The 16991-nt window shown below is 42.8% G+C and overlaps 1 protein-coding gene across 2 annotated transcripts in view; it reads left to right on the top strand.

Annotated features, from left to right (window-relative positions):
- The first annotated feature begins 262 nt into the window (after window positions 1–262).
- Window positions 263–16991, top strand: part of LOC106613332 (galectin-6) — a 28328-nt gene continuing 11599 nt past the window's right edge. For both annotated transcript variants that reach the window (XM_045724887.1, XM_045724886.1), the window contains exons 1-2: window positions 263–492; window positions 920–1008. In XM_045724887.1, the coding sequence (XP_045580843.1) occupies window positions 451–492; window positions 920–1008 (131 nt within the window). In that variant the 5' untranslated portion in view covers window positions 263–450. The remainder of the gene's footprint in view (window positions 493–919; window positions 1009–16991) is intronic.

Genomic DNA, 16991 nt, shown 5'->3' with positions numbered 1-16991 from the left:
TCCTTCGGTACACAACCGTGTCTTATCTACCATTTACTATCATTCACACACACACACACACACACACACACACACACACACACACACACACACACACACACACACACACACACACACACACACACACACACACACCATCTTTTGTCCGACTGGACCACTCCTCCTGTCCTGTGATAAGGTTGGGAAAACAATGTGAAACCGATAACACGTAGCCTGGTTTCTGGTTCCCGGCCGACATCATTAGTCAAGTAGCCTGCCCTATCTGGCCCTACCCCACTCCCAGCCCTGTCTCTAACCCTGACTCGCTCCTGGCTCCTCGCCCCTCCCCTCCCATGGTTCTGAGTCTCTATAAGACTAGCCGTCCAGCAGCGACCGTTTCCTGCTCTCTCTGACTCGCCTCTCCTCCGTCTCTCTATCTGTCTGTCTGTGGATCTCTGAGTGACAGCCATCATGTTCGTTGCTCCACCTGGCTACCAGCCCGTCTACAATCCTGTGAGTAGCATGTTTCCTTGTCTAGCGTATACAGATATCATAGATATTGTCTGAATCTACCGTTAGGGGTCAATTTCAATTTCAAGTACACTGAAATTCCAATTTCAATTCTCTTTCTGAATTGACTGAAGCCCAACCATTGGCTGTCTCTATTGCGTTTACTTCCTTTTCAAACTTTTACTCCACCTACTTAAAAAACTTCCCAGACAGCCTTGCATCTATACTTGTGTATAGTTGTTAAATGGTTATTACTTCCCAGACTGCCTTGCATCTATACTTGCGTATAGTTGTTAAATGGTTATTATTTCCCAGACTGCATTGCATCTATACTTGTGTATAGTTGTTAAATGGTTATTACTTCCCAGACTGCATTGCATCTATACTTGTGTATAGTTGTTAAACGGTTATTACTGTGTGTTCTGTGCAGAGTATCCCCTATGTGGGGCCGATCTACGGCGGGCTGAGATCAGGGATGTCTGTATACATCCAGGGAGTCATCCCTCACGAGATCACCAGGTGAGAAACACAGCCTTTGAGTAATTGGAGGTATGCTACACATGATCAGATTGTAACGTTTGGGCGACAACAAGGGAATTTGTTTACACATTCTTAAATTGTGGGATCTGTTTTCAACGACGATGTGATGGACACAAAAGACCTAGCACGACATCAATGCTTGGTGGGTTGAGTATTCCAAAACAACCAGGTGATCTTGGAGAGGAATACTTCCAGAACACTAACAGGTGCTGAGGTGTGAATCCAAGTCCAGGCACTTCCTGTGGGTTTGATAGTTAAAAAGCCTTTATTAATGTCTGGGCTACGTCACTATTAAAATGCTCCAGAACGTAACAGCTAACGCCTTCATCAGGGTGTCAGATGCAATGTGATGGAGAAACAATCATACAGCCTTGACTCACCTGTGTCAGGTGAATCACAGGTCATTAAATAGTCTTGACTCACCTGTGTCAGATGACCACAGAAAACCATTTAGGTCTGACACACCTGTGTCATGTGATCAGAGGTAATTATATAGCCTTGACACACCTGTGTCACATGATCACAGGTAATTATATAGCCTTGACACACCTGTGTCATGTGATCACAGGTAATTATATAGCCTTGACACACCTATGTCACATGATCACAGGTAATTATATAGCCTTGACACACCTGTGTCATGTGATCACAGGTAATTATATAGCCTTGACACACCTGTGTCATGTGATCACAGGTAATTATATAGCCTTGACACACCTGTGTCTCGTGATCACAGGTAATTATATAGCCTTGACACACCTGTGTCATGTGATCACAGGTAATTATATGGCCTTGACACACCTGTGTCATGTGATCACAGGTAATTATATAGCCTTGACACACCTGTGTCACGTGATTACAGGTAATTTTATAGCCTTGACACTCCTGTGTCACATGATTATAGGTAATTATATAGCCTTGACACACCTGTGTCACGTGATCACAGGTAATTATATAGCCTTGACACACCTGTGTCACATGACCACGGGGTAATTATATAGCCTTGACACACCTGTGTCACATGATCATAGGTAATTATATAGCCTTGACACACCTGTGTCACATGATCACAGGTAATTATATAGCCTTGACACACCTGTGTCATGTGATCACAGGTAATTATATAGCATTGACACACCTGTCTCACATGATCACAGGTAACTATATAGCCTTGACACACCTGTGTCATGTGATCACAGGTAATTATATAGCCTTGACACACCTGTGTCATGTGATCACAGGTAATTATATAGCCTTGACACACCTGTGTCACATGATCACAAGTAATTATATAGCCTTGACACACCTGTGTCACATGATCACAGGTAATTATATAGCCTTGACACACCTGTGTCATGTGATCACAGGTAATTATATAGCCTTGACACACCTGTCTCACATGATCACAGGTAACTATATAGCCTTGACACACCTGTGTCACATGATCACAGGTAACTATATAGCCTTGACACACCTGTGTCATGTGATCACAGGTAATTATATAGCCTTGACACACCTGTGTCATGTGATTACAGGTAATTATATAGCCTTGACACACCTGTGTCACATGATTCTAGGTAATTATATAGCTTTGACACACCTGTGTCATGTGATCACAGGTAATTATATAGCCTTGACACACCTGTGTCACATGATCACAGGTAATTATGTAGCCTTGACACACCTGTGTCACATGACCACAGGTAATTATATAGCCTTGACACACCTGTGTCATGTGATTACAGGTAATTATATAGCCTTGACACACCTGTGTCACATGATTCTAGGTAATTATATAGCTTTGACACACCTGTGTCACGTGATCACAGGTAATTATATAGCCTTGACACACCTGTGTCACATGATCACAGGTAATTATATAGCCTTGACACACCTGTGTCACATGATCACAGGTAATTATATAGCCTTGACACACCTGTGTCACATGACCACAGGTAATTATATAGCCTTGACACAACTGTGTCACATGATCACAGGTAATTATATAGCCTTGACACACCTGTGTCACATGACCACAGGTAATTATATAGCCTTGACACACCTGTGTCACATGATCACAGGTAATTATATAGCCTTGACACACCTATGTCACATGATCACAGGTAATTATATAGCCTTGACACACCTGTGTCACGTGATCACAAGTAATTATATAGCCTTGACACACCTGTGTCACATGCTCACAGGTAATTATATAGCCTTGACACACCTGTGTCACATGATTACAGGTAATTATATAGCCTTGACACACCTGTGTCACATGACCACAGGTAATTATATAGCCTTGACACACCTGTGTCACATGATCACAGGTAATTATATAGCCTTGACACACCTGTGTCACATGATCACAGGTAATTATATAGCCTTGACACACCTATGTCACATGTCCACAGGTAATTATATAGCCTTGACACACCTGTGTCACATGATCACAGGTAATTATATAGCCTTGACACACCTGTGTCATGTGATCACAGGTAATTATATAGCCTTGACACACCTGTGTCACGTGATCACAGGTAATTATATAGCCTTGACACACCTGTGTCATGTGATCACAGGTAATTATATAGCCTTGACACACCTGTGTCATGTGATTACAGGTAATTTTATAGCCTTGACACTCCTGTGTCACATGATTATAGGTAATTATATAGCCTTGACACACCTGTGTCACGTGATCACAGGTAATTATATAGCCTTGACACACCTGTGTCACATGATCACAGGTAATTATATAGCCTTGACACACCTGTGTCACATGATCATAGGTAATTATATAGCCTTGACACACCTGTGTCACATGATCACAAGTAATTATATAGCCTTGACACACCTGTGTCACATGATCACAGGTAACTATATAGCCTTGACACACCTGTGTCATGTGATCACAGGTAATTATATAGCCTTGACACACCTGTGTCATGTGATTACAGGTAATTATATAGCCTTGACACACCTGTGTCACATGATTCTAGGTAATTATATAGCTTTGACACACCTGTGTCACGTGATCACAGGTAATTATATAGCCTTGACACACCTGTGTCACATGATCACAGGTAATTATGTAGCCTTGACACACCTGTGTCACATGACCACAGGTAATTATATAGCCTTGACACAACTGTGTCACATGATCACAGGTAATTATATAGCCTTGACACACCTGTGTCACATGACCACAGGTAATTATATAGCCTTGACACACCTGTGTCACATGATCACAGGTAATTATATAGCCTTGACACACCTATGTCACATGACCACAGCTAATTATATACCCTTGACAAACTTGTGTCATGTAATCACAGGTAACTATATAGCCTTGACACACCTGTGTCACATGATCACAGGTAATTATATAGCCTTGACACACCTGTGTCACGTGATCACAGGTAATTATATAGCCTTGACATGCTCACAGGTAATTATATAGCCTTGACACACCTGTGTCACATGATTACAGGTAATTATATAGCCTTGACACACCTGTGTCACATGACCACAGGTAATTATATAGCCTTGACACACCTGTGTCACATGATTACAGGTAATTACATAGCCTTGACACACCTGTGTCACATGACCACAGGTAATTATATAGCCTTGACACACCTGTGTCACATGATCACAGGTAATTATATAGCCTTGACACACCTGTGTCACATGATCACAGGTAATTATATAGCCTTGACACACCTGTGTCATGTGATCACAGGTAATTATATAGCCTTGACAACCTTGTGTCATGTAATCACAGGTAATTATATAGCCTTGTCACACCTGTGACACATGACCACAGGTAATTATATAGCCTTGACACACCTGTGTCACATGATCACAGGTAATTATATAGCCTTGACACACCTGTGTCACATGATTACAGGTAATTATATAGCCTTGACACACCTGTGTCACATGATCACAAGTAATTATATAGCCTTGACACACCTGTGTCACATGATCACAGGTAATTATATAGCCTTGACACACCTGTGTCACATGATCACAGGTAATTATATAGCCTTGACATACCTGTGTCATGTGATTACAGGTAATTATATAGCCTTGACACCCCTGTGTCACGTGATCACAGGTAATTATATAGCCTTGACACACCTGTGTCATGTGATCACAGGTAATTATATAGCCTTGACACACCTGTGTCACATGATCACAGGTAATTATATAGCCTTGACACACCTGGGTCACATGACCACAGGTAATTATATAGCCTTGACACACCTGTGTCACATGATTACAGGTAATTATATAGCCTTGACACACCTGTGTCACATGATCACAGGTAATTATGTAGCCTTGACACACCTGTGTCATGTGATCACAGGTAATCATATAGCCTTGACACACCTGTGTCACATGACCACAGGTAATTATATAGCCTTGACACACCTATGTCACATGACCACAGGTAATTTATAGCCTTGACACAACTGTGTCACATGACCACAGGTAATTATATAGCCTTGACACACCTGTGTCATGTGATCACAGGTAATTATATAGCCTTGACACACCTGTGTCATGTGATTACAGGTAATTATATAGCCTTGACACACCTGTGTCATGTGATTACAGGTAATTATATAGCCTTGACACCCCTGTGTCACATGATCACAGGTAATTATATAGCCTTGACACACCTGTGTCATGTGATCACAGGTAATTATATAGCCTTGACACACCTGTGTCATGTGATTACAGGTAATTATATAGCCTTGACACACCTGTGTCACATGATCACAGGTAATTATATAGCCTTGACACACCTGTGTCACATGATTACAGGTAATTATATAGCCTTGACACACCTGTGTCACATGATTACAGGTAATTATATAGCCTTGACACACCTGTGTCACATGATCACAGGTAATTATATAGCCTTGACACACCTGTGTCACATGACCACAGGTAATTATATAGCCTTGACACACCTGTGTCACATGATCACAGGTAATTATATAGCCTTGACACACCTGGGTCACATGACCACAGGTAATTATATAGCCTTGACACACCTGTGTCACATGATTACAGGTAATTATATAGCCTTGACACACCTGTGTCACATGATCACAGGTAATTATGTAGCCTTGACACACCTGTGTCATGTGATCACAGGTAATCATATAGCCTTGACACACCTGTGTCACATGACCACAGGTAATTATATAGCCTTGACACACCTATGTCACATGACCACAGGTAATTTATAGCCTTGACACAACTGTGTCACATGACCACAGGTAATTATATAGCCTTGACACACCTGTGTCACATGATCACAGGTAATTATATAGCCTTGACACACCTGTGTCATGTGATTACAGGTAATTATATAGCCTTGACACCCCTGTGTCACATGATCACAGGTAATTATATAGCCTTGACACACCTGTGTCATGTGATCACGGTAATTATATAGCCTTGACACAACTGTGTCATGTGATTACAGGTAATTATATAGCCTTGACACACCTGTGTCACATGATCACAGGTAATTATATAGCCTTGACACACCTGTGTCACATGATTACAGGTAATTATATAGCCTTGACACACCTGTGTCACATGATTACAGGTAATTATATAGCCTTGACACACCTGTGTCACATGATCACAGGTAATTATATAGCCTTGACACACCTGTGTCACGTGACCACAGGTAATTATATAGCCTTGACACACCTGTGTCACGTGACCACAGGTAATTATATAGCCTTGACACACCTGTGTCACGTGACCACAGGTAATTATATAGCTTTGACACACCTGTGTCACATGAGCACAGGTACTTATATAGCCTTGACACACCTCTGTCAGGTGATTACAGCTACTTCATCTATTGGCCACTAGGCGAAATAAGAGCGGGAAATGAACTATTTACAATGCATACACCGGAAAAATACGTTTTACATTTTACACTAGTCAAAGGGTGGAATAATGGACATTCTCATTAAATTGCCCACAGAGTATAATTAGTTGTCTGGCTCTAGTAAGTTATCAGATGATCACGACTGTAGAAAACTCTCTCATTCAAATAAAATAAAATAAAATGTTATTTGTCACATGCGCTGAATACAACAGGTGTAGTAGACCTTACAGTGTAATGTTGACTTACAAGCCCTTAACCAACAATGCAGTTTCAACAAAAATAAGTGGTAAGAAAGTATTTACTAAAATAAACTGAAGTAAATAAATAAATACAAAATAAATACAAAAATACAAATAAAGAACAAAAATAGAAAAATTACAAATAAAAAATAATTAAGGAGCAAGAATAAAAGAACAGTAATGAGGCTATATACAGGGTATTACGGTACAGAGTCAATGTGGAGGCTATATACAGGGGTGTTACGGTACAGAGTCAATGTGGAGGCTATATACAGGGTATTACGGTACAGAGTCAATGTGGAGGCTATATACAGGGTGTTACGGTACAGAGTCAATGTGGAGGCTATATACAGGGTGTTACGGTACAGAGTCAATGTGGAGGCTATATACAGGGTGTTACGGTACAGAGTCAGTGTGGAGGCTATATACAGGGTATTACGGTACAGAGTCAGTGTGGAGGCTATATAGAGGGTGTTACGGTACAGAGTCAATGTGGAGGCTATATACAGGGTATTATGGTACAGAGTCAATGTGGAGGCTATATACAGGGTGTTACGGTACAGAGTCAATGTGGAGGCTATATACAGGGTGTTACGGTACAGAGTCAATGTGGAGGCTATATACAGGGTGTTACGGTACAGATTCAATGTGGAGGCTATATACAGGGTGTTACGGTACAGAGTCAATGTGGAGGCTATATACAGGGTGTTATGGTACAGAGTCATTGTGGAGACTATATACAGGGTGTTATGGTACAGAGTCAACGTGGAGGCTATATACAGGGTGTTACGGTACAGAGTCAATGTGGAGGCTATATACAGGGTGTTACGGTACAGAGCCAATGTGGAGGCTATATACAGGGGGTATCGGTACAGAGTCAATGTGGAGGATATATACAGGGTGTTACGGTACAGAGTCAATGTGGAGGCTATGTACAGGGGGTACCGGTACAGAGTCAATGTGGAGACTATTTACAGGGGGTACCGGTACAGAGTCAATGTGGAGGCTATATACAGGGGGTACCAGTACAGAGTCAATGTTGAGGCTATATACAGGGGGTACCGGTACAGAGTCAATGTTGAGGCTATATACAGGGTGTACCCATACAGAGTCAATGTGGAGGCTATATACAGGGGGTACCAGTACAGAGTCAATGTGGAGGCTATATACAGGGGGTTCTGATACAGAGTCAAAGTTGAGGATATATACAGGGGGTACCGGTACAGAGTCAATGTGCGGGGCACCGGTTAGTCGAGGTAACTGAGGTAATATGTACATGTAGGTAGAGGTAAAGTGACTATGCATAGATAATAAACAGAGAGTAGCAGCAGTGTAAAAATGAAGATGAGGGGGACAAAGCAAATAGTCCGGGTAGCCATTTGATTAGCTGTTCAGGAGTCTTATGGCTTGGGGGGAGAAGCTGTTAGGAAGCCTTTTGGACCTAGACTTTGCGCTCCAGTACCGCTTGCCATGTGGTAGCAGAAAGAACAGTCTATGACTAGGGTGGCTGGAGTCTTTGGCAATTTTTAGGGCCTTCCTCTGACACCGCCTGGTATAGAGATCCTGGATGGGAGGAAGCTTGGCCTCAGGGATGTACTGGTTCTTACGGTCGGAGCCCGAGCAGTTGCCATACCAGGCGATGATGCAATCAGTCAGGATGCTCTCGATGGTGCAGCTGTAGAAATCATTCACTTGACAGGTGTGGCATATCAAGAAGCTGATTAAACAGCATAATCATTACACAGGTGTACCTTGTGCAGGGGACAATAAAAGGCTACTCTACAGTTTTGTAACACAACACAATGCAACAGATGTCTCATGTTTTGAAGAAGTGTGCCATTGGCATGTTGACTGCAGGTATGTCCACCAGAGCTGTTGCCAGAGAAATGAATGTTCATTTCTCAACCATAAGCCACCTCCAATGTTGTTTTAGAGAATTTGGAAATACATCCAACCAGCCTCACAACCACAGACCACGTACAACCACACCAGCCCAGGACCTCCACATCTGGCTTCTTCACCTGCGGGATGGTCTGAGACCAGCCACCCGGACAGCTGATGAAACTCTGGGTTTGCACAACCGAAGAATTGCTGTACAAACTTCCAGAAATCGTCTCAGGGAAGTTCATCTCCGTGCTCGTCGTCCTCACCAGGGTTTTGACTTGACTGCAGTTCAGAGTCATAACCGATTTCAGTGTGCAAATGCTCACCTTTGATGACCACTGGCACGCTGGAGAAGTTTTCTCTTCACGGATTAATCCCAGTTTCAACTGTACCGGGCAGATGGCAGACAGCGTGTATAACGTCGTGTGGGCTAGCAGTTTGTTGACGTCAACGTTGTGAACAGAGTGCCCCATGGTGGCGATAGGGTAATGGTGTGGCCAGGCATAAGCAACGGACAATGAACATAATTGCATTTTATCAATGGCAATTTGAATGCACAGAAATACCATGACAAGATCCTGATGCCCATTGTCGTGCCATTCATCTGCCGCCATCACCTCATATCTCAGCATGATAATGCACGGCCCCATGTCGCAAGGATCTGTACTCAATTCCTGGAAGCTGAAAATGTCTCAGTTCTTCCATGGCCTCACCAGACTTATCACCCGTTGAGCATGTTTGGGATGCTCTGGATCTACTTGTTTTCGACCGCGTGTTCCATTTCCCGCCAATATCCAGCAACTTCGCACAGCCGTTGAAGAGGAGGTGGGACAACATTCCACAGGCCACAATCAACAGCCTGATCAACTTAATGCAAAGGAGATGTGTCCCGCTGCATGAGGCAAATGGTGGTCAAACCAGATACTGACTGGCTTTCTGATCCACGCCCTTACCTTTTTTTTGTGACCATGAAATTCATTGGTGCAGCTGTAGAATCCATTCACTTGACAGGTGTGGCATATCAAGAAGCTGATTAAACAGCATAATCATTACACAGGTGTACCTTGTGCAGGGGACAATAAAAGGCTACTCTACAGTTTTGTAACACAACACAATGCTGCACCAATGAATTTATTTCAATTGACTGCTTTCCTTACATGAACTGTAACTCAGTAAAATCTTTCAAATTGTTGCGTTTATATTTTTTGTTCAGTGTGGATGTAGTTTTGTTTATGATGAAAATCTGCTGCAGTTACAACGACTAATGTACGGTGAAAGAACATTCTCTGCCTCAGCCTGCTGAACCTGTTATAATAAGGAAGTTTATCCTTGTGCTGTCAGAGAGAGGGCAAAAGCATACACACGTTTATCAGAAGTGCCCCCTCCCCCCCCTCTCCCCGTCCTCTGTGTATTTTACTTGCCTTTCAGACCACAGTCAGTCATATCAGTTATGTTAGAACAGTTATTGTTTGCTCTAAGAAGCACAATGTGACCTGGACAATAAGATCCCACGGGCTTGGAGTGGTATATAATGGGGGCGTTCCATGAGAAGAGTACATTTTGCGTCCCTACGATATGTTCAGTAGATATTGTGCACCAATATTGAATTTGAACAGCTTGTTTTTCTAAACGAAGTGCTCTATAATATCGACCACATGGGAGGATTCAATACATCCCCCCCAAACATTTTTTATATGAATAAAGACTTGCTAATGTGCCAAAATTAAACATTTTGCCATTGTCCCTCCGTCAACACTGTTCCACTTTTAGGAAGATTTTAATCACAACATTTCTCCAAGTTTCCACATCATTGTAAAGCCCTAGTTATTTTGTTTCTTTGACTAAGTCATTTCTGAAGATTATTCATTATTTAATTTGATTAATGCTTTATTTGTCCCTCAACCCTGTTACGTGAAATGACCTCTACTTTTAACACAGTGAAAACATATATATTTTTAAAGTAACATTTAAATCGTAGTGTAAGAGCAGGTGAGCTGGTTCTACTCTTTTCGGGCAAATTTTCTGGTATTTTGTGGTGGATTAATTAAATGGCTCTAGAGTTTTGTCTGGCCAGCTCTAATGGTTAGGAAAAACTCCAGGCCCTGCCGGTGTTACCTGTGTTACCTCTGCCACCTGTGTTATCTGTGTTACCTGTGTTAGCTGTGTTACCTGGGTTACCTGTGTTACCTGTGTTAGCTGTGTTACCTGTGTTAGCTGAGTTACCAGTGTTATCTGTGTTAGCTGAGTTACCAGAGTTACCAGAGTTACCAGTGTTACCAGAGTTACCAGAGTTACCAGTGTTACCAGTGTTACCAGAGTTACCAGTGTTACCAGTGTTACCAGAGTTACCAGAGTTACCAGTGTTACCAGTGTTACCAGAGTTACCAGAGTTACCAGTGTTACCAGTGTTACCTCTGTTAGCTGAGTTACCAGTGTTACCATTGTTACCAGTGTTATCTGTGTTAGCTGAGTTACCAGTGTTACCAGAGTTACCAGTGTTACCTGTGTTATCTGTGTTAGCTGTGTTACCAGTGTTACCAGTGTTACCTGTGTTACCAGGATTACCTGTGTTACCTGTGTTACCAGCCTGTGTTATCTTGTTACCAGTGTTATCTGTGTTAGCTGAGTTACCTTTGTTACCAGTGTAACCTGTGTTAGCTGAGTTACAAGTGTTACCAGTGTTACCTGTGTTAGCTAAGTTACCAGTGTTACCTGTGTTACCTGTGTTAGCTGAGTTACCAGTGTTACCAGAGTTACCAGTGTTACCAGAGTTACCAGAGTTACCAGTGTTACCAGTGTTACCTGTGTTAGCTGAGTTAGCTGAGTTACCAGTGTTACCAGAGTTACCAGTGTTACCAGAGTTACCAGAGTTACCAGTGTTACCAGTGTTACCTGTGTTAGCTGAGTTACCAGTGTTACCAGAGTTACCAGTGTTACCAGTGTTACCTGTGTTAGCTGAGTTACCAGTGTTACCAGTGTTACCTGTGTTACCTGTGTTAGCTGAGTTACCAGCGTTACCAGAGTTACCAGCGTTACCAGAGTTACCAGTGTTACCTGAGTTACCAGTGTTACCTGTGTTACCAGAGTTACCAGTGTTACCAGAGTTACCAGAGTTACCAGTGTTACCTGTGTTATCTGTGTTACCAGTGTTACCAGTGTTACCAGGGTTACCTGTGTTAGCTGAGTTACCAGTGTTACCTGGGTTACCTGTGTTATCTGTGTCAGCTGAGTTACCAGTGTTACCAGAGTTACCAGTGTTACCTGAGTTACAAGTGTTACCAGTGTTACCAGTGTTACCAGGGTTACCTGTGTTATCTGTGTTAGCTGAGTTACCAGTGTTACCTGGGTTACCTGTGTTATCTGTGTTAGCTGAGTTACCAGTGTTACCAGAGTTACCAGAGTTACCAGAGTTACCAGTGTTACCTGTGTTACCAGTGTTACCTGTGTTACCTGTGTTACCTGAGTTACCAGTGTTAGAGTTACCAGTGTTACCAAAGTTACCAGTGTTACCAGTGTTACCTGAGTTACCAGTGTTACCTGAGTTACCAGTGTTACCAGTGTTACCAGTGTTACCTGTGTTAGCTGAGTTACCAGTGTTACCAGAGTTACCAGTGTTACCAGTGTTACCAGTGTTAGCTGAGTTACCAGTATTACCAGAGTTACCAGTGTTACCAGAGTTACCAGAGTTACCAGTGTTACCAGTGTTTGCTGAGTTACCAGTGTTACCTGTGTTAGCTGTGTTAGCTGAGTTACCAGTGTTACCTGTGGTACCAGTGTTACCAGAGTTACCAGTGTTACCAGTGTTACCAGAGTTACCAGTGTTACCAGTGTTACCAGTGTTACTTGTGTTAGCTGAGTTACCAGTGTTACCAGTGTTAGCTGAGATACCAGTGTTACCAGTGTTACCTGTGTTAGCTGAGTTAGCAGTGTTACCAGTGTTAGCTGAGATACCAGTGTTACCAGTGTTACCAGTGTTACTTGTGTTAGCTGAGTTACCAGTGTTACCTGTGTTAGCTGAGTTACCAGTGTTACCAGAGTTACCAGTGTTACCAGTGTTACCTGTGTTAGCTGAGTTACCAGTGTTACCAGAGTTACCAGAGTTACCAGTGTTACCTGTGTTACCAGTGTTACCTGTGTTAGCTGAGTTACCATTGTTACCAGTGTTAGCTGAGTTACCAGTGTTACCTGTGTTAGCTGTGTTAGCTGAGTTACCAGTGTTACCTGTGGTACCAGTGTTACCAGAGTTACCAGTGTTACCAGTGTTACCAGAGTTACCAGTGTTACCAGTGTTACCAGTGTTACCTGTGTTAGCTGAGTTACCAGTGTTACCTGTGTTAGCTGAGTTACCAGTGTTACCAGTGTTAGCTGAGTTACCAGTGTTACCTGTGTTAGCTGAGTTACCAGTGTTACCAGTGTTACCAGTGTTACCAGTGTTACCTGTGTTAGCTGAGTTACCAGTGTTACCAGAGTTACCAGAGTTACCAGTGTTACCAGAGTTACCAGTGTTACCAGTGTTACCAGTGTTAGCTGAGTTACCAGTGTTACCTGTGTTACCAGTGTTACCTGTGTTAGCTGAGTTACCATTGTTACCAGTGTTAGCTGAGTTACCAGTGTTACCTGTGTTACCAGTGTTACCAGTGTTACCAGTGTTAGCTGAGTTACCAGTGTTACCAGTGTTACCAGAGTTACCAGTGTTACCAGTGTTACCAGAGTTACCAGTGTTACCAGTGTTACCTGTGTTAGCTGAGATACCAGTGTTACCAGTGTTACCAGTGTTAGCTGAGTTACCAGTGTTACCTGTGTTACCAGTGTTACCAGTGTTACGTGTTACCAGTGTTAGCTGAGATACCAGTGTTACCAGTGTTACCAGTGTTAGCTGAGTTACCAGTGTTACCTGGGTTACCTGTGTTACCAGTGTTACCAGTGTTAGCTGAGTTACCAGTGTTACCTGTGTTACCAGAGTTACCAGTGTTACGTGTTACCAGTGTTAGCTGAGATACCAGTGTTACCAGTGTTACCTGTGTTAGCTGAGTTACCAGTGTTACCAGTGTTACCAGTGTTACCAGTGTTACCAGTGTTAGCTGAGTTACCAGTGTTACCAGTGTTAGCTGTGTTAGCTGAGTTACCAGTGTTACCAGTGTTACCAGTGTTACCAGTGTTACCTGTGTTAGCTGAGTTACCAGTGTTACCAGTGTTACCAGTGTTACCAGTGTTAGCTGAGTTACCAGTGTTACCAGTGTTACCAGTGTTATCTGTGTTAGCTGAGTTACCAGTGTTACCAGTGTTAGCTGAGTTACCAGTGTTACCAGAGTTACCAGAGTTACCAGTGTTACCAGAGTTACCAGTGTTACCAGTGTTAGCTGAGTTACCAGTATTACCAGAGTTACCAGAGTTACCAGTGTTACCAGAGTTACCAGTGTTACCAGTGTTAGCTGAGTTACCAGTGTTAAATGTGTTACCAGTGTTAGCTGAGTTACCAGTGTTACCAGTGTTACCTGTGTTACCAGTGTTACCAGTGTTAGCTGAGTTACCAGTGTTACCAGAGTTACCAGTGTTACCAGTGTTACCTGTGTTAGCTGAGATACCAGTGTTACCAGTGTTAGCTGAGTTACCAGTGTTACCAGTGTTACCAGTGTTAGCTGAGTTACCAGTGTTACCAGTGTTAGCTGTGTTAGCTGAGTTACCAGTGTTACCAGTGTTACCAGTGTTACCTGTGTTAGCTGAGTTAGCTGAGTTACCAGTGTTACCAGTGTTAGCTGAGTTACCAGTGTTACCAGTGTTACCAGTGTTAGCTGAGTTACCAGTGTTACCAGTGTTAGCTGAGTTACCAGTGTTACCAGTGTTACCAGTGTTAGCTGAGTTACCAGTGTTACCAGTGTTACCTGTGTTATCTGTGTTACCAGGATTACCTGTGTTACCTGTGTTACCAGGGTTACCAGTGTTACCTGTGTTACCAGGATTACCTGTGTTATCTCTGTTACCAGTGTTACCTGTGTTATCTGTGTTAGCTGAGTTACCTTTGTTACCAGTGTAACCTGTGTTAGCTGAGTTACCAGTGTTACCAGAGTTACCAGTGTTACCAGAGTTACCAGTGTTACCAGTGTTACCTGTGTTACCAGAGTTACCAGTGTTACCAGAGTTACCAGAGTTACCAGTGTTACCAGTGTTACCTGTGTTAGCTGAGTTAGCTGAGTTACCAGTGTTACCAGTGTTACCAGAGTTACCAGTGTTACCAGAGTTACCAGAGTTACCAGTGTTACCTGTGTTAGCTGAGATACCAGTGTTACCAGTGTTACCTGTGTTACCTGTGTTAGCTGAGTTACCAGTGTTACCTGTGTTACCTGTGTTAGCTGAGTTACCAGTGTTACCAGTGTTACCAGTGTTACCAGTGTTACCAGTGTTAGCTGAGTTACCAGTGTTACCTGTGTTACCTGTGTTAGCTGAGTTACCAGTGTTACCAGTGTTACCTGTGTTACCTGTGTTAGCTGAGTTACCAGTGTTACCAGTGTTACCAGTGTTACCAGTGTTAGCTGAGTTACCAGTGTTACCTGTGTTACCAGAGTTACCAGTGTTACCAGAGTTACCAGAGTTACCAGTGTTACCTGTGTTATCTGTGTTACCAGTGTTACCAGGGCTACCTGTGTTAGCTGAGTTACCAGTGTTACCTGGGTTACCTGTGTTATCTGTGTCAGCTGAGTTACCAGTGTTACCAGAGTTACCAGTGTTACCTGAGTTACAAGTGTTACCAGTGTTACCAGGGTTACCTGTGTTATCTGTGTTAGCTGAGTTACCAGTGTTACCTGGGTTACCTGTGTTATCTGTGTTAGCTGAGTTACCAGTGTTACCAGAGTTACCAGTGTTACCAGTGTTACCAGTGTTACCTGTGTTACCTGTGTTACCTGAGTTACCAGTTTTAGCTGAGTTACCAGTGTTACCAGTGTTATCTGTGTTAGCTGAGTTACCAGTGTTAGAGTTACCAGTGTTACCAAAGTTACCAGTGTTACCAGTGTTACCAGGGTTACCTGTGTTATCTGTGTTAGCTGAGTTACCAGTGTTACCTGAGTTACCAGTGTTACCAGTGTTACCAGTGTTACCAGTGTTACCAGTGTTAGCTGAGTTACCAGTGTTACCAGAGTTACCAGTGTTACCAGTGTTACCAGTGTTAGCTGAGTTACCAGTGTTACCAGAGTTACCAGTGTTACCAGAGTTACCAGAGTTACCAGTGTTACCAGTGTTAGCTGAGTTACCAGTGTTACCTGTGGTACCAGTGTTACCAGAGTTACCAGTGTTACCAGTGTTACCAGAGTTACCAGTGTTACCAGTGTTACCTGTGTTAGCTGAGATACCAGTGTTACCTGTGTTACCAGTGTTACCAGTGTTACCAGTGTTACCAGTGTTACCTGTGTTAGCTGAGTTACCAGTGTTACCTGTGTTAGCTGAGTTACCAGTGTTACCAGTGTTAACAGTGTTAGCTGAGTTACCAGTGTTACCAGTGTTACCAGTGTTAGCTGAGTTACCAGTGTTACCAGTGTTAGCTGAGTTACCAGTGTTATCTGTGTTAGCTGAGTTACCAGTGTTACCAGAGTTACCAGTGTTACCAGTGTTACCAGTGTTACCAGAGTTACCAGTGTTACCAGAGTTACCAGAGTTACCAGTGTTACCAGTGTTACCTGTGTTAGCTGAGTTACCAGTGTTACCAGTGTTACCAGAGTTACCAGTGTTACCAGTGTTACCTGTGTTAGCTGAGTTACCAGCGTTACCAGAGTTACCAGTGTTACCAGTGTTACCAGTGTTAGCTGAGTTACCAGTGTTACCTGTGTTACCAGAGTTACCAGTGTTACCAGAGTTACCAGAGTTACCAGTGTTACCTGTGTTATCTGTGTTACCAGTGTTACCAGTGTTACCAGGGT

This window comes from Salmo salar, chromosome ssa09 (genome assembly GCF_905237065.1).
Source record: "Salmo salar chromosome ssa09, Ssal_v3.1, whole genome shotgun sequence".
Classification (NCBI taxonomy): Eukaryota; Metazoa; Chordata; class Actinopteri; order Salmoniformes; family Salmonidae; genus Salmo; species Salmo salar.
This window is presented reverse-complemented; position numbering and strand designations above follow the sequence as displayed.